Here is a 24,738-nt window from a genome sequence, read left to right as displayed (position 1 = left end):
ATACAGTCCACTTTTCGTTGCATGTCACAATCCATTTGAGAAATGGTTCATTGTTGTTGCATACAATAAGAGAAGACAATACTTCAAAATGGTGATTTTTGGTCAGCTCATGAGGCATCCACTTCTCGAGCTTTTTCACCTTGCCAATTTGCTTCAAATGCTGAACCACCTAGAACGGCTGACGTTGAGTTCTTCAGCAACTTCTCGTGTAGTTGTGAAACGATCAGCTTCGATGATTCTCTCAATTGGTTGTTGTCAACTTTCAATGGCTGGCCACTGCGTTCCTCATCTTCAGGGCTCTTGTCTCCTTTGCAAAACTTCTTGAACCACCACTGCGCTGTATGTTCGTTAGCAGTTCCTGGGCCAAATGCATTGTTGATGTTGCAAGTTGTCTCCGCTGCTTTATGACCCATTTTGAACTTGAATAAGAAAATCACTTGAATTTGTTTTTTGTCTAACATCATTTCCATAGTATAAAATAAATATAAAATAAATACCAATAAGTCATTTAGCAAAAAAACATAAAGTGAAAAATGCACATTAAAATGATGTATAACATAACCATATTTATTTAAGAATGTAATCCTGTATCAAACAGCAAATTTCAAAGATGCTAAAACTGCAATTACTTTTGCACCAACCTAATAGATGGCCTGAGAGAAGCAGCACATGTTTAATGCAACTCCTCCCTCCCCACCAAAAGCTAATAGAAATGTCATGATTAATGTTAAGAATCAATGAGTTAGGGGTTTACTAGTCATTCTAAAAACATGAAGCTGTAAGTTTCCAAGTGAAGGGTTTTTAAGACATTTTGTAATATCTTTTATTTTTAGTCTCTTTGCCAGGCTTCCTTTCCTAAAGACTTTCCCTCTAAAATCCATCAATCCTCCATTACCGTTATTTCTTATGGGGATATTGCTTTTGATCCTTTCAATGAGCTGCCCCAGGATCCACATAATGTGTTATCTCCCTCATTACAATGAGCATTAAAATCCAACTTGTTTAACTACAGGTGCGCTCCTAGTGGTGTCTGCCTGAAGGGTATTAACAGAATTATGTTCTATATTAACTGACAAGATAAGTAAAAGATAGAAAAAATAATAAAATTGCAGTTATTTTATTTTACAAGTAAAAGTATGCTTTCATGACAGTAGAAAATAAATGTTCAACATCTATTCACTAACCAACCAAAGAAATAAAATGTTAATGTTACCTCCAAAGTTAAACATACCTGACAAATGTTAACTAGTTCACAAAAAGACTAGAGACTTAGGTGAAAAAGTGAAGGCCTTCGAGGATTTTTCAATTTCTAGATGATCAGACAGAAAATGCAAACCATCAGTATAGAATGAGTGATAGCAAACACTTGTGCTTTTATATACTAGGTACTGTACATAATTTACATACCACAATTCCATATTTAACCAATAAATGAGCTCCATTTAACCATTATAAACTATTAGATCATGACTTCTTGTTTCATGGTTTTAGGCAAATAATTGCAGATACAACAATATAAGTGTTGATTTCCTAGATTTGGCAACTGCTAAAAAGAGTTTTCAGAAATCCATTAGATGTTAATGATAGATCTATAGAAGCTAATTTTAAAGTGCATATCAGGGGATACATCCTGCAGAAGTCTCAGCCTCTGTAATATCATCATGGATTAATAGTTTTACAAATTCATAAACATTCAATAAATATGGAACAATCTAAAAAAAAACTCTTCAAGTGGCATCCAGTTTCTCATAGGATTCTTCAATGAACATTAACATGTTCTTAATCTGGGATGAATTATGAAGAATATCCAAGTCCTTTAGAAGAGCATTCTGGTTTGGAATCAGCGTCAAAATTTCCTTCTGTGGGTAAGATAGTATAATCAGTTTTTAACAATTTATGAAAAATGTCAAAGGTATGTTATTTAGAGAGCATGGTACCCACCACCCAACTTCAAGTACCACCCCCCAGCTTCAATAATCATCAACTATGGCCATTCTTCTTTCAAATCTATCTTTCCCTCCTCTCCCCATTCCTGCTCCTTTTTACCACTGGAGGATGATAGATAGGAAAATTTTAAATTACTTTTTGAAAAAACATGAAGACTTTCCACTGGCTCAAACATTTACACTATAATATGTACTGGGTCCTTTGAAGAAAGATTTATTATCAGTGTGGGGTTTACTATAAATAAGACAGTGGTATTTTCTAAGGAGTTATATGTCACTGTCAGAAGCATAAACAAAAGCAACTGTCAATATTTATTTATTGAAATGTGTCTTACAATTATGACTATACAAATCTGTAAAGATATATGTACAAGGGTGCACCCAGTATTATCTGAAATACAAAAACTTATTTATTTCTATAATACAAAAATTATATTATAAATCCATGCAATGGAATGTTATATAGCTACCAAAAAGAATGAGAGCTCCAAATGAACTGACAAGGAAAGACATTCACTACATAGTCAAATGAGAATAGTAATTTGCCAAATAGTTGATATCAGGATCCCATTTACATAAAGAAATAGGACATGATGTTTTATATACCTGCAATGCGTACTGGTGATATACAGGCATACCTTGTCTTATTGTTCTTTGGTGTATTGCCCTTCCCAGATATTGAGTTTTTTACAAATTGAAGGTTTGTGGCAACCCTGCATTAAGTCTGTCAGTGCCATTTTTCCAACAGCATGTGCTCACTGCACGTCTCTGTCACATTTTGGTAATTCTCACAATATTTCAAACTTTTTCATTATTATTTTATCTGTTTTGATGATCTGTGACCAGTGATTTTTGATGTTATTATTGTAATTGTTTTAAGGTGACACGAACTGCACCCATATACTATGGCAAACTTAACTGATACATGAGTGTGTTCTGACTACTCCACTGACTGGCTGTTTCCCCATCTCTCTCTCTCTCTCTTCAGGCCTCCCCCTTCCCTGAGACAACAATATTGAAATGAGGCCAAGTAATAACACTACAATGACTTCTAAGTGTTCAAGTGAAAGGAAGTTGCCACGTCTTTCACTTTAAATCAAAGCTATTAAATAGAAGTGATTAAACTCAATGAGGAAGGCATGTCGAAAGCTAAGATAGGCTGAATGCTAGGCTTCTTGCCCCATACAGCCAAGTTGTGTATGCAAAGGAAAAGTTTTTGAAGGAGTTTTTTTGTTTAAGAGATAGGATCTCATTCTGTTGCCCAGGCTAGAGTGTAGTGGCCTGATCGCAGCTCACTGTAACCTAGAATTCTTGGGCTTAAGTGATCCTCCCGCCTCAGCTGAGACTACAGGTGCATGCCGCCATGCCTGGCTAATGTTTAAAAAAATTTTTTTTTGTGGAGACAGGATCTTGCTATGTAGCCCAGGCTTGTCTCGTACTGCTGCCCTCAAGCTATCCTCCTGCCTTGGCCTCCCAAAGTGTTGGGATTACAGGAGTGAGCCACTGCACTTGGTTAGTTTGGGAAATTGACTACAATTTTGAAAGCTCTAGTGTGGGTAAAATGCTATCAAAGAACATCACATGCTACAGAGAAATCTTCCTTGAAAGGAAGAGTCAATTGATGCAGCAAACTTCAATGTTATCTAATTTTAAGAAATTGTCACAGCCACCTCAACCAGTCAAAAAGATTATGACTCACTGAAGGCTCTAACGATCATTAGCAGTTTTTAGCAATAAAGTACTTTTAAAATTAAGGCATGAACATTGTTTATTTAGAGATAATTCTATTGCACGCTTAATAAACTATAGTATAGTATAAACATAACTTTTATATGCAATGGGAAACCAAATAATTTGAGTGACTCATTTTATTGAGTTTGGTCTAGAACCAAACTCATAATATCTTTGAGGTATGCCTGTAGTCAGTATGGTAAATAGTACTTACCTGAAGTGTGGGTGCTTTGAGACTATTCTGAGAAAGTTCTGGAAGAGAGAGTACACCACTACTATCCACTTGGAGCATCTAAAGTAGAAAAGAAAACTATAGATTATTTGAAAAGGCTGATTTCTCTCATCTTATTATACTCAAAAGTTGCCTTGGCAAAATTTAAGCATTAAAAATGATACCCAAATTGCAATAATACATTTCTAAACTATTACCTGTTTTAGTGTCTTCTCTTGTTCTTCCACCTCACTTGCCAGAATTTCAATTTTGTTCTTTAGGCTCTGAATATTCCCAGTCATCGACTCTGTGGTCTCTACCATTTTATCTATTTCTTCCTGAGTCAGAAAGAAAAAATTCATATTTCAAGTTAAATACATTATTAAACCATAACATATTATTATACATATATATTTTAAAAACATCTCATATATTAAAACACTTCTAGAAGAAACCAGTGAATTTACTTTTGTTTTTCTTTCAAAAAACAGACTTCCTGGAAAGCTGCTTTGCCAATGTGATAACATATTATAAGGAAACCTAATTTCCCTAGAATAAGGAGATACACTTCACGTATATGAACAACTCCTTAAAACTTATCAAAGCTGCTAGTATCAGAGATGCTGGAAGACCCAGTCTGAATCTAGAAGAGCCTTGGGCCAATGAGATAAATATAGAAGCTTTCCTTAAGCAGCATCTAACTTCCGTAAGTAGCAGAGAAACTCTAAAAGTTTTTCACTTATTTGAGAACATTTGAGTGTCTGCTATTTTAATTTGCCAAAAGAAAGCAATGCTGGGCATTAGGGCAAGGACAGTAATAATAATAATAATAAAAAAACCGACAGTATCCTACACTACAGGAATATATAATTTACAGGGAAAGAAAGACAAAGAGAAAATGAGAAATGAATGAAATGAGTATGGAGACATCAGGGATTTGCTGTTTGTAGGCCAAGTAGAGAATTGCTAGCTTCTAGCTTTCTAAAGGGAATTAAGTATTACATTGCTTTCAAATCTAGGCCTAGCAACAGTCAATGATAACATTGTCTCTGGGGATTAGGAAACCAATGAATAATGCAAACATAAAATATACAGAAGTAATAACTCTTAAGTCCTGCTCAGCAACATAGTTGATGCTATATCTCACATTATTCTCAAAATACTGAAAGCAGAATTGTTGCTGGTAACTACAGTAGTCTTCCTTAAGAAATATATCTTGGCTCCTAAATGACCACTTTTTTTAAAAAAGGGGAACCAGCAGTGGTTGGCAATGCCCATGGGATGTTTTTATATATCCAAGAACTATGAATGGTTTGTACACTTTTAAAGGGTGGTTAAAACCCAAAATAAAAGAATATGCAACAGAGACAAAGGCCAAAATATTTATTGTTTGGCCCTTTATAGCAAGAGTTGTGCTGATCCCTGAGTACCTAAGGTTTTGGGACTGTGAGCTCCACTCACTAGAATGTAAACTCCATGGAAGACTGTTTCAAATTTTTATTATAGAAAATTTCAGACGAGGTGCAGTGGCTCACACCAGTAATCCTAGCACTCTGAGAGGCCAAGGCAGGAGGACTGCTTGAACTCAGGAGTTTGAGACCAGCCTGAGCAAGAGCGAGACCCCATCTCTACAAAAAAATAGAAAAATTAGCTGGGCATGGCATGTGCCTGTAGTCTCAGCTCCTCAGGAGGCTAAGGCAGGAGGATTGCTTGAGCTCAGGTGTTTGAGGATGCAGTGAGCTATCATGACACTACCGTACTCTAGCTGGGGCAACAGTGAGACTATCTCCCCCACTCCCCAAAAATACAAATATATATAACAAGATAGAATGTTATCATGAAACTTCATGTATCTATCACCCAGATTTAACTATCAACTCATGGCCATCTTGTTCCACTTCTAACTCTATCTATTTCTCCTTCCCTTGTAAATCCTAGATGTCCTATCATTTCATCTATACATATTTCAGAATATAGCTCTAAAGGACTTAAAAATATATAATAATATCATTATCACATTTGAAAAAATCTCAATAAATTACTTAATATCAAATAGTGTTTACATTTCTGATTTTCTCAAAAATTGGAATTTTTTTACATTTTGTTTGCATCAGGTTCCAGATTGGTTGTGACTGGTTGATTTGTCTTTTAGGTCTCTTTTCTTCCACTCCAATATTTTTGGTTCCTTGCAGTTTATTTGTGCAGATTAGATAGTTCGCTCTGTGGGATTTCCTTCCTACAGGCTGAATTTTGTGGACTGCATTCCCTGGTGAAGCTTAACCTGTTCCTCAGCTCTGCATTTTCTGTGAATTGGTTGTTGGATCTAAAAACAGAGTGTTGTCCAGTGCAAATTTAAAGTAAACCACGTTAGTTTTTTGTAGCTGCTTTACCACAAACTTGGCTTAAAACAACAGAAATTTATTTGTTCACAGTTCTAGAGGGCATAAAGTCCAAAATCAAGGTGTTGGCAGGGTCACGATCCCTCTGAAACAATAGGGGAAAATGCTTTGTTATCTCTTCCAGGTTTTGGTGGTTGTCCACATTCCTTATAGCTGTATCACTCCAATTTCTGCCTTTGTCCTCATGTGGCCTTCTCTTTGTTTCTGTGCCTTCTCTTGTCTCTTACAAGAACACTTTAGGATTTTGGATCTACCCATGATTATCTGAGATAATCTCATTGTCAGATCCTTAACTCAATTGTATCTGTCAAAACCCCTTTTCCAAATAAGGTCACATTCACAGGTTTCAGGGCTTAGCTAGGACTTAGATTTATCCTTTTAGAGGCCACAATTCAACCTGACACAGAGGGGAATGAATAATAGCACTGAATAAAGAAAAGAGTTAAATATAATAAGGATTACAAATTTTCATTATAAGATTTATTTTGTTCCATTGCTTTGCTTATCTTCTTTGGGTATTACTACTGTAAGCATGCTGTATCTTCTTTGTCGAATTCTTATATTTGTGCCTTTTTCTCAATTCCTTTTAAAAATATTTTATGATTCTACAAATTTCCTCCTTACTTTCCATTTACCATAAGCATTATCTGGTGTGTTTATTTGCTTTAGTGTTTCTGCCTATCTAAAGGATTTTTTCTTTTATGTCTAACTCTTTCCTAAATTCTGTTACTTCATTTATTCATATTTCTAATTCCATTTATGATTTTTTCCATGTCTTCTATCATTTTTCTGAATTTCTTTCAGCTCACTTGAGAAATTAGGTTAATGTTCATCTGTTTTGTGCACATGTCTTTTTGGCATGCTTTGGTTATATACAGGAATGTTATTTTTGGCTCTTATTCTCATATTTTCTTATGCTAACTCAGATTTTGATTTTTTTTTTATATTTCAGAATATTACAAGGGTACACAGGTTTTGGTTACACAATTTGCTTTTGTACAGTTTGACTCACAGTTATAAGTGTGCCCTTCACTCAGTGTGCATTGTACCCATTAGGTATGAATTTCCCTATTCCCTCCTACCTCCTTCCACCCATTTGATTTCTGTTCAGTTTTACTTCCATATGTACACTTAAGTGTTGGATCGATTAGTTCCAATTTAGTACAGAGTACATGTGGTGTTTGTTTTTCCATTCTTGCAATACTTGGCTCCATTTTTGTGATAAGATCAAGGGAGATTAACAAACTATGCTTCAGCAGTTCTAATGCTGTCTTTCCCCAGAATCTTTCAGAGACTTTGATCACCATCGCCTTTCCCCAGCACCATCGCTGAGTGAGAGGGCAATGAAAATGTTGTTGAATGAATAAAACTTCTGTTACTACCTTAGGTTTTGGGAAATCACCACCAACCATAACTCTAGGCTGCAGTGGGAAAAATCAGTGATTCTAAGTAAGGCACAGAGAAGAAAATTAACAGATACAGACAGAGTTTACAAATTGCTAGTTCAAAGATCCTTTTATACCAGTGAAAAACTTTCCAGCTCAAAATGCCAATGGTGCTTCCATTGAGTAACTGACTACCAAGCGAACAATAGACTGTATTTGTGCTTCTGTCTCAGGGAGGTCCAATTTTAGTTGTAAGCTAGAAATGCTTCCCAGTATTACAAAAAATAAAATAAAATAAAATAAATCATACTGTCATTTACTATTTTAGAATACCTTTAACTGATTTGTAGAAATATTAAATGTTAAAAAATTCACCATTATTATATTTTAAAGCCTTTAAAAATAACTTATATTAATATCATCTAAGTGTCCAATAAGTTGTGAAGCTAGTGCCAATACTGAAAAGAGTCCCTGAAAAAGTATAACATGGAGATGGAAATTAAATACAATATCACACTATGAATAAAGTGAGGCAACCACCAAAAAATACCACCCTATTAATTTGCAAGATATAAAGATTTGTTGTTCAGAAACCTATCCCTTCAACTTTATTCTCAATCCTATGGAAAAATTGGAATTATTTGTGAATTTCGAATTATTAGAAATTTTGGGACTATATTCCTTATAGAAACAAATACTACTCTGCACTTACTAAATTGCTAATAAAAACCTAAGCACAACACCTACAATCTACTTCATAATGTCTCAAGGATATATGGTCCAATCTGTTTTAGTTTTTATAATTATTTAATTAATGCACTCAAGTTTGCTTTTCTTAATTATTCAGATATCCACTAACTAAAAGCTTGAAGTTCTAGTCTGAACAAGAGCAAGACCCCACCTCTACTAAACATAGAAGAAAAATTAGCCAGACAACTAAAAATAGAAAAAATTAGCCAAATGTGGTGGCATGTGCCTGTAGTCCCAGCTACTCAGGAGGCTAAGGCAGGAGAATTGCTTGAGCCAAGGATTCTGAGGTTGCTATGAGCTAGGCTGGTGCCATGGCACGCTAGCCCAGGTAACAGAGCAAGACTCTGTCTCAAAAAAAAAAAAAAAAAAAAGCTTAAGTTAATCCTGACAGCTAATGTTATCTCCCATTATCTTCCATAGTATGCAATATATTAATAACATACTCTAAAGTTAGACTGACAAGGTTTGTATCTCAATTTTAAGCAATTTTTTGTCTAAGCCTCTGTTAGGAATAGCAATATGTCTTTTTTTTCACATTCGTAAAATGAGAATAATTTAGGTCAAACTCTCTAAGTCATAGTGAGAATTAACGGATATAACTATAAAGTACTTAGAATAGTACCTGGAATGTGGAAAGTCCCCAATACACATTAACTATAATGATGATGATTGAGTCTTCTTGCCATACAAAGGACAGCAAAATTAATATGTTCTGAAATTCCATAGCATTTAGTGACAAGTTCCTATACCTTGATAATTAAAAACACTAAGAGTTCAGTTAAAGTCTAATGAAACAAATAGGGCTGCTAACTTAACCACAAATGTATTAGAAATACTTCAGAGGCCCAAAGTTCAGACAAAGTTTTTGCTTGGATTAAAAAAAAAGTAATAATTTAATGAAAAATCTGGTCCAAGATCCAGTATTTATTACTGGAAGAATATCATGATAATTTAAAAAACTTTTTGGTCTCTTGTTCTTTCCACTAACTCCCTAAATAATGGATTCCCTGTTCAAATTTCATACCTGCAGTAATTCCAGACTTTCCTCATTGGCTCTGTCCCGTGCCCTTTCCATATTCAGTAGACTTGACACATTGGCTAAATCTTTCAGCTTTTCAGGAGGGACTTTCAGGGTTTCATAGAGTTGTAGCAATCTTAAGGATAGAATAAAAACATGATTGTTTTGTTTATTTTTGAGTACCATTAGTGTTATTTATTTTGAGCTAGTTTTCATTTTTTTTTCTCCCATATGCCTAAGGGTACAACATTCTTTTACTAACAGTGGCTAACTATGGCAGTAGGTCCCCTCCCCCAACAAAAGCCTAATAAATCATCATTTAACCTTTCAATTTATTAAGAGTGGCCTCAAATTATGGGGCACTGAGGTTGTTTTATAACAGAACAGTTTCTATTTTACACATTTACCAGTTATTAATACACGTTTCAAAATGAAAACTTCTTTGCATCATTTACATGTTTCCTAGGCTATTGCAGTACATATGTCTATCACTTAATGTGAATTGTTGTTGGGTAAGAGATAGAACACTGGTCTAGAAGTCTTAAGTATGACCCTGAGTTGTTATGTTAGAGAATATGACCAATAAAAGGGAAGTTTTACATTAATTACTCTAAATGATTTTAAAGAAAACTGAGTTCCACAGAATTTAAGGCAAATAAAACACTAAGAGTTAAGTGCTTTGCTCTAAAGTACTATTAACATGAATAGTATTTAATATTAAAGTCAAAAAACTCTCCTACAAATTTGAGTTGATTAGATCACCAGTAGAAACAGATCTATTTCTACTTTACATCCAGCAGAAAGCAAGATAGCTTTCTTTCTCAGATTTGATTTTTGAATTCTGTGAGGAAAAAAAATCAAGGAAGAAAAGCTAAATTTGGTTCCTTCTACCTAAAAGCAGCATCTTTGGCTTCTAAAAAGTTCTACTACTTCAGATTTGAAGGAATATGAACAACAGTGGAACCCACTATCCCACTTCTGGGTTCTTATTAAAAACCTTAATTTTAAGGTTTAAGAAAAAGGTAGGCAGCATAAACTGCACAAATCATAATTATTTTCATTAAACTGTTGAGACAAACTCCAGTTATCCTGAAAATCATCATTGGACTATCACAATTAAGCAAAAACAACCTGTCTATATAAGTCTTCCTAAGAGGGATGTTTTTTTTTTTAACTAAAATAAAAATTTCATTTATGAAGTATCTTCTAAATGTTTATTAAACCAATTGTGTAGAAGTTCATTTGCTGTGTTGAAACTGAGATGCACAGCATTCTTTTCTGAAAATGTATAAATACTACAGAAAAGTAATGCCTGAAAATCACGGGCAGTGATTTAAGAACACTTGAAAAGAAACCTCCATTGGTGATTTATCACAAGATGAAGAACACTAATATCTTGGAAAAATTATACTTGTTGCTTGTACAAATAATGTAAGACAATATGAAGTAAAGTAAAAACACAGCAACACGATAAATATCAGATACGAGTAGTAAACTGTTAACTTCAAATCATTAAAAATGAAGATGAAGGGAGTTAAAACTGACAAAGTATTTTTCAAATCCCGATACAGAAGAGTAAACTGTGGAAATGGGTATTTTGTGATTTTCAGAGTCTTTTTTTTTTTTTTTACAAATTCTCTGACACTTATTTCAGAAATGCATGCAGCAGCAGTTAGGAAAGAAAAAAAAATACATATTTCCAAATTGCTCATCTTAAAAAACTGATCTCACAAGTGTCTGCTTTGGCAACATAGGAAGAAGACAGATTTTTAAAAATTATGTTTTAATCATTTCAAATAACGTAACTATAATACCTTTTCTTCAGGAAGTTGAGATGATACTGTATTTCTTCTTTTCCTTTAACATTTTTACTTAAAATTGTTCTAGAAAAGAAAAAAAGATTGAATAAATAGCAGTCTGAAACACAAATAATATAATCTGTGTATTTTTTCTCTCTGATTTCTCTCAAGTGCTTCTACTCACTAGCCAGGCAGAATCAATCACTTTTCCTTTCATATTAAAGCATTTTAAGCAGAGATACAATGAAAACTGATTTTTTTAAAACTACATGTATTATAATTTATATGCCTGGCTCTTCAGATGGAGTTCAGCTCCATGATGGCAGAATTCTGTCTGATTCTCTTTGTGTCTTCTCCACCATGGCAGCTTCTATATAAAGTGTCCTTTTGAACTTAACTTCTTCCTAAAGAATTCCTATTGACAGAATAAATTAAAATTTTATAGATAGCAGGTGGGGCTACATAGACTTGCTTTTTATTTCACTGATACAATCTCAAGTGTTTAAAGTTAGTAAAGATTTTTTTGCTAAAGGCTAATGCCACCATAAGACATTAAATATAATTCTTCTGAAATAGAAAAATACTCTATCACTTAAATAGTAATATTTAGAAGGATAATGTCCATAGGAAACACATCAAGTAGAAACCAAAAGAATGAAATGAAAAAATTTTATACTCACATTATTGCTGATTCCATTATAGTTTGCAAATGGTCTCTGCTATTCTTTGAAAGAGGTTGCCAGGTTTTTCTCTTGTTGGATGCTATCTTTATCCGTTTTACATTAGTATGCTTTGTTTGTCCTGTCATTGATAATAGAAAAGGCTATGATCAATCCAGAAGTTTGCATATTTTTACTTAAAAAGTGATTATTTTAAATCTAAAAGTTTATGGAAATTATGAGAACAAAATATTATAGAACTGTATAAACTGTTCAATTTACTTTTTATTATACAGCCATAATATGCTACATGTTGAATATGAACATATCTATTGTTACCAAAATACTAGGTGGATATTGCAATATAAACCCCAAATAAATAATTTAAAAGGAAGAACCAAGATATAATTACTCAAAGTTTGGTTCTCAGAAATGACCTGAGCTCTTTAAAAACATTATTGAGAAGATCAGAGAACAATTTCTACCAAATGTTGGGTGGCAATTGAAACGAAATAGACTAATCAAGCCACAAACAGATTCAGTGTTAACTATGTTGTTGGTCCTGTTCTACTTATAAGGGCTACACAAAGGCGATATAATATTGGCTCTCATGATGATCAGTTTTGGAGAGAAGAAATATTAAACAAATTACAGGTGTACAATGGAAGTATAAAACTAGAAGACCTAACCTGGTCTTAGGTGAGGAGAGGTAGAGAATCCTTCCATGAAGAAGTGATGTTTAAGCAAAGACGACTACTCCAAACTAATTTACTCCGAACAAACTTAGATAGTGGTTCCAAACTAATCTATACAGAACAGAAAGCATATTTGTCTTGAAGAGAAATCCGTAAGGTTTGTCTTTATATCATAGATCATTAACAATTTAGACTATGGGCCACTTTGATTTTTTCTAGTTCCTATCAACTTAGTGGCATAGAAGCCTCCACAGTATTTTGCCACAGGTGTTAAGCAAAATTTCAGTTGACCAAAATAACTGACTAACCAGGGCCATCTATTTTTGCAAAAATGCAAATGTAGCTGTTTATTACTATCTTTCACTTTTGTAGAACTCATAAACAAGATGCTGAAAAATTTTTCATAAATACAGATAGCTTGAGAAAGCAGCAGGTTAACAAGATAATAAAAAAGAAATACCTTCAGAAGACAGATGCTTTGGATGATTTTTCTTTCTTTTTGCTATGTTTCTAACCTAGAGGGAGAAACACACACAGAAGAAAACATGAGATAAAAAGACACTGCTTTTATAATAGATTCATCATGTATGTTGAAGAGTATTCATATAACTTCTGGTAGGTTGAAAAATGTGTATTGCCACTTCTACAAAAGAAAGGTTTGTATTTATCACAGGCAGAGGATATAATAAATCAATTCTTGGACAATGGTGATAATTAAATTTTATAAAGTGTCAAACAATGTTTCAAATAAATCATTACTCATTTTGCCTGTGAAATAGTGTTACATACATTACCTGCAAAACAAATACAAGCATTATCTAATGAGCAGGTTAAACAAACAAAAAAATTTGATTAATTCATTTATTCTAAGACAGGGGCAAAGTTATGGTAGGAAGAAGCTAATTCCTTCCAAACTATTTGTTCTCTATTGTAATAAAAATCTCCTCCATGAAATGACAGATTCTCTTGTTTTTTAACATTTAAATGCTATAAGAATTTGTACACTTTATTCCTAATCTTCCCATTTAAACACCTTAGCAATGCCCCATGACCCTCTCCTTCTCAAAGAAGTCCATGGTCAATACTTATTTTTAGAAATTGAAATAAATAATACTTTTTATCTGAGAATTTTACAAATCATGCTGCAAAAACTCCCATACAATGATGTGAATTGCTATAATTTGTGGTAAAACTGAGCTTTAGTCTTCATTTACTCTTTTCATAAAATAGATGATATTTCTAATCAAAGAGTTCTAAATGATAAACTTGGTATTTTCATTACCTCTTTCTCTGACAACTTTACTTCCTCATCATTGGTTTTTCTTTTTGAATTTCTTTTTAACTGTTGAGACTTTTTCTTGGAAGCATTTGGTTTATCAGGCATCTTGATCTAAATAGAACAATTAAAAAAAAAACTCCATAAAGACAAAAAGAACACAGAAAAATGCTAAAGCTTTGCGCAATATTTTCTTAAAAAAAAACCTCCTTATAAATGTTTCAAATTCTCCTTTTAAGAAAAAAATCAGGCCGGGCGCGGTGGCTCACGCCTGTAATCCTAGCACTCTGGGAGGCCGAGGTGGGCGGATCGTTTGAGCTCAGGAGTTCCAGACCAGCCTGAGCAAGAGCGAGACCCCATCTCTACTAAAAATAGAAAGAAATTATATGGACAGCTAAAAATATATATAGAAAAAATTAGCCGGGCATGGTGGCACATGCCTGTAGTCCCAGCTACTCGGGAGGCTGAGACAGGAGGATCGCTTGAGCTCAGGAGTTTGAGGTTGCTGTGAGCTAGGCTGACGCCACGGCACTCACTCTAGCCTCGGCAACAGAGTGAGACTCTGTCTCAGAAAAAAAAAAAAAAGAAAAAAATCATAACAAAAGTTTGGGGATAGTATTGTGTATTTTTTAAACATTTATTTAAAATAAGTAACTTTGGCTCTCATCAGAATAAGGATATCTAATTCAATTTCATTCCTAGAAATTATTTCCATTTGTATGGCTTTAAAAAATCATTTAAAAATGCTTTTGCAACTCTTACTTTATACTCCCTGGTATAATAAAATTATTTCCATGTTTAAATCCAAGAAAATGGAAATATAAAGTGGTCACAGATGATGTCAGCTTGAACGATAATATCCAGGTCTTCTCATTTTAAGTAATGGATTTACCATTACTCAATTTTTGCCAAAGATAGGAGGAGATAATTTTTAGGATTATGCCACCAATCTATGTTGTGGAAATTCAGTGATAGTCTGCCACTCATAAGGATTTAAGCTGTAACCCTATCTGTGCTATGTGCATTTTAACCAGAGCACAGAAGTATACTGATTACTTTCTCCTCCTACAAATTACAAAACAGACATTGCACAACATTATTAAAAAAAAGTCCTTATAAATGTTCCAAATTCTCCTTGGCAATGTCAATGAGAAAATTTAGAATAGCTCCTTTTCCCTCTCTAATAGCCCTTTACTACCAAATTCATCTCTGATAACAGGAACAAGGAATGGGTTAGTTATTCTCACATTAGACCACCTAACTTAGAAGTTAGGTACAATACACAAGGAAACATGTATATACACATAACACATATAAACGTATATATGTGTGTGCCTATATATTTTTCTGGGCCTGTATGGCTAGATCTATATATTAGGTATCATTCTTTTTCTAAAAATTCCAAATTAATTGTATTAATACAGTTAATTACATATGCAGATTTAGAGACAGGCAATAAAGGGATACTCTGGATAAATCTATTCCCTCAAATTTTAAAAGCTTCAAGCTTTCTTTTTTTCATTTAAGTCTGAAAACAATAGTTAGAAAGAATCAACTGAAAGATCACAACCTACATTTAGCAACTACATGTCAGATCAATTATAATAAGGAGTAGAAGGCAAAATATCACTTTACCCTGCTTTTCCAGTCTCTATCCTCTGTTCCATTTCTAAAATGCCTAATTCCATTCTCAATTTAACATCCATGCCCCTATACTTCCCCTACTTAAAAATCCATCCACATGTGGGAGTTTCACTTGTGGATCTCTGTTGGAAAGGCTGACATGTGCAGCAGGTTGTTCACTGAATAAGAGCACCCAGGTGAGGGGGCAAGTGACAGCTGAGACTTTAGATTAAAAATGGTAGAAATTCTTTTCCCGTAGTGTTTAATGAGAAATAGGGTCTATGTACCCTTGTCTTAAATCTTGGCAGACTCTGCAGCTGTGTGAGCAGAAGAATACGGTAAAAGTGATTCTGTTCCAGCTTAGACATGAAGAGACTGGAAGCTTCACCTTCATCTTGTTTGGAACGCAGCCACCACCATATGAGGAAGGCCAACATGGAGAGGAACTGAAACCCAGGGCAAAAGTCCTAGCTGAGCTTCCAGCCAACAGTCAGCACCAACTTGTCAGCTTGGTGCATGTACCTGAGCCAATGTGTTGCAGCTCACACTGCATAGACAAGACATGAGCCAGCCCTGCTAAGTTCCTTCCAATACCAAATTTTGGAATAAATAATTGATTAAAAAATCCACCCAATATCTATCATATAACATCCAAGCTCTTTACCATGCCATTTATCATCCTTAACAATCTAACCCTGCCTAGCTTTTCATAATTCTCTCCTACTACTACTCCTTAATCAAATCTCCCTCTCTAGCTAGATTTGATGATTTCTTGAACACACTTTGAGTAATTCTGCCTCCCATGAACATACTGTATCCTCTACCTGAGCTGCTCTCTCCTACCCTCTATTGAGGGTCTCTGCCTACCCTCTCAGGTGAGCCACCTCCTTCCCAAAGCCTTCCTAACCACTCCACTTCATTTCTCTTTAAAGGTTTGCAGGTTCTATGGTCTCTCTCATTTGGCACTTATAGTTTGGTTTTAATTATTTTTTCTTGATGTTCTTTATTCATTAACACGTAATTCGGTGCTACTCCAAATTTGGTTCACAAAACTGGCATAATCCTTTTATGTACATAAATTCAGAGCAATCACTTAGAAACTTTTATAGCAATTGGACAGAGTAATTTTATGTATGTTGAATCTAACCATAAAATAATTAGTCCTTGTCTTTTGAATCTCATTTTTAGTAATTAAGATTTTTAAAAAATACTTTGTCAGAGCAGTTTTAGGTTTGCAGTAAAACTAAGCAGAAACTACAGTCTCCATATACCCCCTGTCCATCCCCATCCCCTGCAAGCTCCCCCACTATCAACATCCCACACCAAAGTAGAACATTTGCCATAACGGATGTTATGTATCAAGTATACTGATACATCATATCACCCCCAAATCCACTGTTTACATTAGGGTTTACTCCTGGTGTTGTACATTCTATGACTAATTCACTTTTGACTAATAATTTATTTTTAATTGCATTTTACATAAGTATCAGTTATGACTGCTTAAAAATAAAGAACAAAACAAAATTGGTCCCTTATCACAGTTTGAGAAGTACTATCTTCACTGATACCTACTTGAGGCAACAGATCATAGTGCAAAAAGTTTCTCAACCACAGCACTATTTGGGGTAGGATAATTTTTTGTTGTGGGAAGCTGTCCTAAGCACTGTAGGATGTTCAGCAGCATTCCTGGTGTCTACCCACCAGATATCAGAATCCCTCCAGCTCTCACACCCAGGAGTACCAACCAAAATTGTCTCCAGACAATATCAAATGTCCCCTGGGGCAAAAGTGCCCCAGGTTGAGAACCACTGCCATAATGGTTAAGAGTAGTCCAAGGATGAAGATAAACTGTCCAAACTCTAAATCCTGGCTCTGCCACTTAATTAGCTGTATACCCTTGGGCAAGCAAATGAACTCAGTTTCCCCATTGGTAAAATGGACTAATAAAAGTACATATATCAAAGGCTTTTGCAAAGTTAAAATGATTTAGTACAGAATATATAATGTGCCCAGAATAGTACTGGGGACATAGTAAGAACTCAGTAAACAAAAGCCACTATTTCTATCACTGTTGGGCTGGTTGCAGTGTATATAAAAACAAATAGAAATTTTGTTCTGTTCTTAGATCCACAGGAAACTATAGCCTAGTGGTAGTGGGTAGGTAGAGACAGATACGAAAACAATTACCATATATACTGCAGTAAATGCTATGAAAGGGACAAGTGAGTGAATAACTACCACAAATTGGTACGTGTGTATATGTGGGAATGTACAGGCACATTTCGTTTTATTGTGCTGCACTTTATTGTATTTCACAGACATTGTATATTTTATAAAGTGAAGGTCTGTGGCAACCCTGGGTGGAACAACTCTATCGATGGCATTTTTCCAACACCATGTGGTCACTTCCTGTCTCTGTGCCACATTTTGATAATTTTTCCAATATTTCAAACTTTTTCATTATTATTGTTATCTGTTATGGTGATCTGTGAGCAGTGATCTTTATTGTTGCAATTGTTTTAGCACCACAAACCACACCCATATAAGATGGCAAACATAATCAAGATACATGTTGCATGTATTCTGACTGCTCCACCAACCAGTTGTTCCCCATCTCTCTCCCTCTCCTCAGCCTCTCTATTCCCTAAGATACAATAATATTGAAATTACGCCAATTAATAATCATACATTGGCCTCTAAGTGTTCAAGTGAAAGGAAGGGTGCCAGGTCTTTCACTTTAAACCAAAAGTTAGAAATCATTAAGCTCAGTGTGGAAGACATGTTGAAAGCAGAGACAGGTCGAAAGATAGGCCTCTTGAGCCAAACAGCCAAGTTATGAATACAAAGAAAAAGTTCTTGAAAGAAATTTAAAGTGCTACTCTGGTGAACACATGAATAAGAAAGCAAACAGCCTTACTGCTGATATGGAGAAAGTTTGGTCTGGATAGAAGATCAAACCAGCCACAACACTACCTTAGCCAAAGCCTAATTCACAGCAAGGCTCTAACTCTCTTTAATTCTATGAAGGCTGAGAGAGGTGAGGAAACTGTAAAAGAAAAGTTTCAAGTTAGCAGATGTTGGTTCATGAAGTATAAGGAAAGATGCCATCTCTGTAACATAAAAATACAAGGTGAAGCAGCAAATGCTAATGTAGAAGCTCCAGCTAGTTATCCAGAAGATCTAGCTGACATCACTGATGAAGGTGGCTACATTAAATATAAGATTTTTAATGTAGACAAAACAGCCTTCTCTTGGAAGAAAATGCCAGCTAGGACTTTCATCACTAGAGAGAAGCCAATGCCGACTTCAAAGCTTCAAAAAACAGACTGACTCTCTTGTTAGAGGCCAGTGCAGCTGGAGACTTTAAGTTGAAGCCAATGCTCATTAATCATTCTGGAAATCTTAGGACCCTTAATTCTACTAAATCTACTTTGTCTGTATTCTGTAAACGGAACAACAAAGCCTGGATAACAAGCACATCTACTTATAGCATGGTTTACTGACTACTTTAAGCCCACTGGTGAGACTGACTGCTCAGAAAAGATTCCTTTCAAAATATTACTGCTCATTGACAAGGTACTTGGTCATCTAAGAGCTGGGATGGAGACATACAAGATGGTTGTTGTTTGCATGCCTGCTAACTCATTATCTATTCTGCAGCCCATGAATTATAGCCGTTTTGACTTTCAAGTCTTATTACTTAAGAAATATATTTGTAAGGCTATAGCTATACTAGTGATTCCTCTGATGCATTTGGGCAAATTAAATTGAAAACCTCCGAAAAAGATGTGCCATTCTAGATGTCATTAAGAACTTTGTGATTCATGGGAGAAGGTCAAAAGGAATTTGGAATTAGTTGATTCCAAGCCTCATGGATGACTTTGAGGAGTTCAAGACTTCAGCGGAGGAAGTAAATGCAGATGTGGTGGAAACAGCAAGAGAACTAGAATTAGAATTGGAGCCTGAAGATGTAACTGAATTGCTATTATCTCATGATAAAACTTGAGTAGATGAAGAATTGCTTCTTAAGGATGAGCAAAGAAAGTGGTTCCTTGAGATGCAATATACTCTGGTGTGAGTATTGAACATGTGAACATTGTTGAAATGAAGACAGAGGATTTAGGGCATTCCACAATCTTATTTGATAAAGCAACTGCAGGGTTTGAGAGGACTGACTCCAACTTTGAAAGAAGTTTTACTGTGGGTAAAATTCTATCAAAGAGCATTGTTTGCTAAGAAATCTTTTGTGAAAGAAAGAGTCAAGAGATGCAGCAAATTCACTATTGTCTTATTTTAGAAATTACCACAGCCACTCAAACCTTAGCAACCACCACCTTTAGTGAGCAGGCATCAACATCGAGGCAAGACCCTCCACTAGCAAAAAGATTATGACTGAAGGCTCAGATGATCATTAGCATTTTTTAGCAACAATGTATTTTGAAATTAACGTATGTACAATGTTTTTCTTAGACAATGCTATCGTACACTTAGTAGGCTACAGTATAGCGTAAACATCACTTTTATGCATTGGGAAGCCAAAAAATTTGTGTGACTCACCTTATTGTAATATTCGCTTTATTGCAGTGATCTGGCACATCACTGAAAATATCTCTGAGACATGATTGGACAGTTATTCAGAGGAAAAAGTATTATGTGAATTACATTTTGAAATATTTAGCCAGAAGGAAGGGAAATTCAGGAGAAAACAGCAAAACCCTGATGACAGGACAGCTCAAAAGAAACTGGTGTGTTCCGGGATAGGAAAAGTTCAGCGAAGCTTTTATCGGTATGGGAGGAGTGAAAAGAAATAAGGCTGAAACGGTAGTTGGTGGCCATACTATATACTGTAAGAAAGAGGAAGACATCCTAGGTTGTCCTGTTATCCTTACCAGCTTGTCGAAACTCGTGGAAATCAAGTATCTCAATCTAGGCCTCTACGTGGACAGAAGAGGTGAGCATAACGTCTGGCAAAACAGAAACAGAAAAAGACATTGATTTCTAAGGCTGAACTTCGCTGCGCTACTGGCTGCAGGAGAGATTCAGAAATGGGGACAAGATGACATGGGGGAAGTAGGGAGGAACTATGTATGGCTTCACTCCCTCCTCGCATGTCAATTACCTCAATCCGCGACCCCAAATGGCAGACCTTCAAGAACATCGGCACCTCCCATTGAAAAATCCCCTCACGCTCCTCAAATACAAACCGCAGAGTTTGCCACAGATGCGTCGGCCACAAAGCTCATCCCCTAACCTGGATCCCCCAGCGGGTTAAGCGATTTCACAACTCACCGCAGAATCCTGTCGAACCCTTCGGGGAGTCGCGCTCAGATTACTTCGCGCCCAAACAATCGAAAGCGGAATTGAACCGGAAGTGGGCGGGAAGAGAGCGGAAACGCGTGTGACAGGAGGCGGGCCCTCTAGCCGTACCCCTCACGCCATCAGAAACGCGCCGGGAGAGCGCGGTTAGATTGGCTGGAGGGAGGGTGGTGTCGGCCTACGCCCCCTGACTCCTCTGGCTGGAGTCGGCGTTTGCGCCGTGTGTGTGTGTATGTCTGTTGTGGGCAAGTCCAGGTGTGTGGGCCTCTGACTAGCGAGGCTGGGGGCGCGAAAGTCAAGCCGCCCTCTCCTATTGCGGAGTCTGAAACAGGCCAGCCAGTGAGTAGGACTGTGCACCTTTAAGATCCTTCCTAGGATTTTTTTTTTTTTTGGTTCCTCTCTCTCCTCTACCCCTATCCTTTGAGCTTCTGTCCTACTATCACGGGATCCCACTCTCCTCTCTACCTTCTTTAGATTCTCACCTCGACCAGCCTCTCATTTTTGGCCAGATCCTTGGACATTCGGAGGTGCCGCTGGGAAGAAGGTGCTTTTAACACCTCAGAGGCCGTACCCCATCTTCTCTGGCTACCCAGGCACCACAAGGTGTTCCCATAGGCAAAGGTCACTTTTTGTGCGGTTCCAGAAGCGTATGGCTGCTCCATGGCTGCCTCCCTTCTAGGATGTGTCTCATGTTATATTGTTAGGGTTTTTGTAAAACTTGGCAGGGCTAAAAGTGATTGTCTGTATGTAAGTGGGGTTAAGGGTGAGAGGTGGAATAGGAAAGACATGTCTAAATTGGCATAAAGCGTAAATTACTAACTTGTTTTCAATTTTGTCTAGAAAGAAAGCGGTCTTTCAGAAAGTTGAAGCCCTGCATAATATATATGTGTAAGGTTTTAAACCATTTGATAACTTTCTCCCGATATGGTTTTGTGTTTAATGATTTACTTATGCTAATATTAAATATAATTCACATGCCCTTTGTTTTCATCTCTGACCCAAATTGGTTTAACACTGGAGGTAGGAGCCTTTCTTGAAGTATTAATGTGGAACTGCATGTCAACAGTCAACACTTGAAAATTATTTGGTGCAGATTTGTTTTCTCTTATGGATAGTTTTTGGAGGTATGAGAGGGGGCTTCATGGATTCTGTTTAACACATTCTAATCATCAGTACTTATATTTGCTTTGCATGTTGCTTTGATTACTTGAGACCACTCTTGATGAGTCTTAGGAGAAAATTCAGAAGTCCCATTGCCATCAACAGTAGTTGTGTTCTTATCTAAAAATGATGTTTATTTCCAGCCTCCACCAATTTACATGTGATTTTTTTCAGGAAGCCGCTGTTATATAGGGTTCTTTCCTATCATTTATTTGTCTAGGTTTAGGAAAGCCCCACAAGTATTTTGTGTGAAATGGGTATGATATTTCCTGTCAACAATCTAGTCTCAGGTAGTTTTGTATTACTGCTACTGAAACAATTCAGTTGTAACCTTGTTATTTTTTTAACCACCTTTTAAGCTAATGAATATAGTGGATGGCTTGCAAATATGGATAACAAGGACTCGTAGATTTAATAAAAATCGTAATAACTTAAAAAACAACTGGAGTTGTTTCTGTTGTATTTCCATTTAGACTTTGTTCTGTGCACTTTTTACCTGGTTGAACATGTTGCATTTGCAATTATGTATGCTACTTCTTTCACTTAATACTTTTTGAGCCTTTCTCTTTTTATAGAAACTATACCTAACGTAGTTTTAGCTTTTTACTTATGTATTAATATTCTTACAGAAAGTGCACATAACATAATTGTACAGTTTGATAAATTTCCACAAACAGAATAAGTCTATATAATTAGCCATACCCCAAAAAGTACCCCTCTTCCTCCCTTTCTGTACTAGCCACCATAAACTACTCTTCTGACTTCGGACATTAAAGATTAGTTTTGCTTGCTTTCTAAGAGTATTTCAATAGCTATGTAAAGTGGTCTCATTTATGTATGCTGTAATTCACTTATTCTTATGTTGTTAGACATTTATGATTTTTCTACGTTTTCTCTATTACAAATAAAACTATAGGGGACATCTATTTTATATATTGTTACAGTAGCTTTCCCAGGAGTGATGTTCCTCAGCAGAAGGGCATAAACCTTTCTGAGGCTTTTTATTACATTGACAATTTCCTTTCCAAAGTAGTTAAAACAGTTAATACTCCCACCAATGGTTTATGTCTCTTGTTTTATGACCCCATAATGGGTGTTGAGTACTCATTTCCTTTAAGCTTCACTAAATTGATAGGTAAGAAATGGTATGGAAAACAGAATTTTAAACTCATTTGTTATCTTAGCCAGTATAAAACAACATGAGATGATGATATATTAATAAAATTTGTATTTCAATATCTTTTAAAACAGTTGGCTCCATATGTTTAAGCTGTATGACTCTGACAAGTATTTAGTAATTGAAGTGAACAATTAACTGCTTTGCTTGGTAGGATTTTGGTCAAGCCACTTTATTTCTCTGAACTTCAATTTCTACATCTGTAAAATGGTGAAACTAGACCCAGTCACCTAGTACACTGTGCTAGTTATCAGGCAGATACAGCTCTAATGTTGGAGCAGTTTATAGACAAGCAGAGAAGTAGATTACTGAAGAGTCCTGTTAGCTCATCTTGTGGGTTCAGGGATGGGTTATGAGCATATTAATTAAATGCAAAGACTTTGAAACAGGCTACCTAGGTTCAAATTCTGGCTCTTCAGTGCCTCAGTTTCCTAATCTATAAAAAGGGGATAATATTAGTTCCCACTTCCTGGTGAAAGACACCCGCACCTGAAAGTTTATTGCAGCACAATTCACAATCGCAGAGATGTGGAATTAGCCTAAGTGCCCATCAATTCATGAATAGATTAAGGAAATGTGGTGTGTGTGTGTATATGTATATATACACACACATACATACATACCATGGAGTACTACTCAGCCATAAAAAGGAATGAAATAATGTCTTTTTCAGCAACTTGGATAGAATTGGAGACCATTATCCTAAGTGAAGTATCTCAGGAATGGAAAAACAAATACCACATGTAATAACAGAGCTAATCGATGGGCACACACGGGCACAAAGAGTTATAAAGGTCATAGGAAAGGGAGGAGGAGAGGGTTAAAAACCTACTGTTGGGTACAGTGAACACTGTTCATGTGATGGGCACACTAAAGCATTATAAAAGTTATCCATGTAACAAAAACCTTTGTGCCTACTTAACATTTTGAAATTTAAAAATATTTTAAGAAGTAAAAAACACAAAAAATTAAAATTGCTACTCTATGTGAAGTCTTTATAGCTTTCTATGCGCCTGGCATATAGAAACTGCATTTTGGAGATAATACCTTAGCTGAATTAGCCAAAGAACAACATTCTAGGGAGAAAAAAGAGCAAGGATAAATTCACAGAACTTCGACATATGCAGTGAACAGTAGCTAGTCCAGTATTTCTAGAACACAAAATGTGTAGAGAGGACAAAGGCAGAGATGAATCTGAAAGGCAAGCAGAGACCAGGTCATGAAGGCCTTGAATGCCTGTTTGTCTTGGTCACCACTTTTTCTCTATTGCCCAACATAATGCCTATCATAAATTAGGTATTTAATAAAAGCAAAAGCATTTTGAATGAAAAAAGTTAATTGGAAGGCTATACTGCATCCACATGATACAGAATCTTTGAAAAAATTCATGGAGAGTGTGACATAGATTTTCATCGGTGTTGTTGTAGAGAATGGATTAGAGGGGGCTAAGACTGTGGTAGCTAAGAGGTACTGAGGAAGAAGACTGAAACTAGAATGCTGATAGTAATTGTGGAGAAGAGGTGACAAAGTTGTAAAATATTAGGTGCAGGAAGCGGAAAAGGGGAAGAGTTGAAATTATACTAATATGC

The 24,738-nt window shown here is 35.7% G+C and overlaps 2 protein-coding genes across 4 annotated transcripts in view; one reads left to right on the top strand and one right to left on the bottom strand.

The window, feature by feature from the left end:
- Positions 1-1,134: 1,134 nt before the first annotated feature.
- Positions 1,135-20,834, bottom strand: CENPQ (centromere protein Q). Of its 3 annotated transcripts, XM_069488352.1 has the most exons (10): positions 20,785-20,834; positions 20,385-20,459; positions 13,876-13,983; positions 13,054-13,108; positions 11,920-12,040; positions 11,255-11,323; positions 9,447-9,576; positions 4,107-4,226; positions 3,892-3,969; positions 1,135-1,859 (listed from the first exon to the last, which is right to left on the bottom strand). In XM_069488352.1, the coding sequence occupies exons 3-10, from the start codon at positions 13,975-13,977 to the stop codon at positions 1,728-1,730; spliced, it is 807 nt and encodes a 268-aa protein (XP_069344453.1). In that variant the 5' UTR covers positions 13,978-13,983; positions 20,385-20,459; positions 20,785-20,834; the 3' UTR covers positions 1,135-1,727. The 3 variants fall into 3 exon arrangements, with proteins under 3 accessions (XP_069344453.1, XP_069344454.1, XP_069344455.1); XM_069488353.1 differs by lacking the exon at positions 20,385-20,459 and having other exon boundaries at positions 20,785-20,828; XM_069488354.1 differs by lacking the exons at positions 13,054-13,108; positions 13,876-13,983; positions 20,385-20,459; positions 20,785-20,834 and adding an exon at positions 12,588-12,678.
- A 193-nt stretch (positions 20,835-21,027) lies between these two features.
- MMUT (methylmalonyl-CoA mutase) overlaps positions 21,028-24,738 on the top strand; it is a 35,717-nt gene continuing 32,006 nt past the window's right edge. Inside the window, exon 1 of the mRNA XM_069487669.1 lies at positions 21,028-21,150. The gene's annotated coding sequence lies outside the window, so the exon portion shown is untranslated. The remainder of the gene's footprint in view (positions 21,151-24,738) is intronic.

The sequence above is a fragment of the Eulemur rufifrons genome, chromosome 15, assembly GCF_041146395.1.
Source record: "Eulemur rufifrons isolate Redbay chromosome 15, OSU_ERuf_1, whole genome shotgun sequence".
In the NCBI taxonomy this organism is placed as follows: Eukaryota; Metazoa; Chordata; class Mammalia; order Primates; family Lemuridae; genus Eulemur; species Eulemur rufifrons.
Note: the sequence above shows the minus strand (reverse complement) of the source record. Positions and strands in the feature narration are given on the sequence as shown.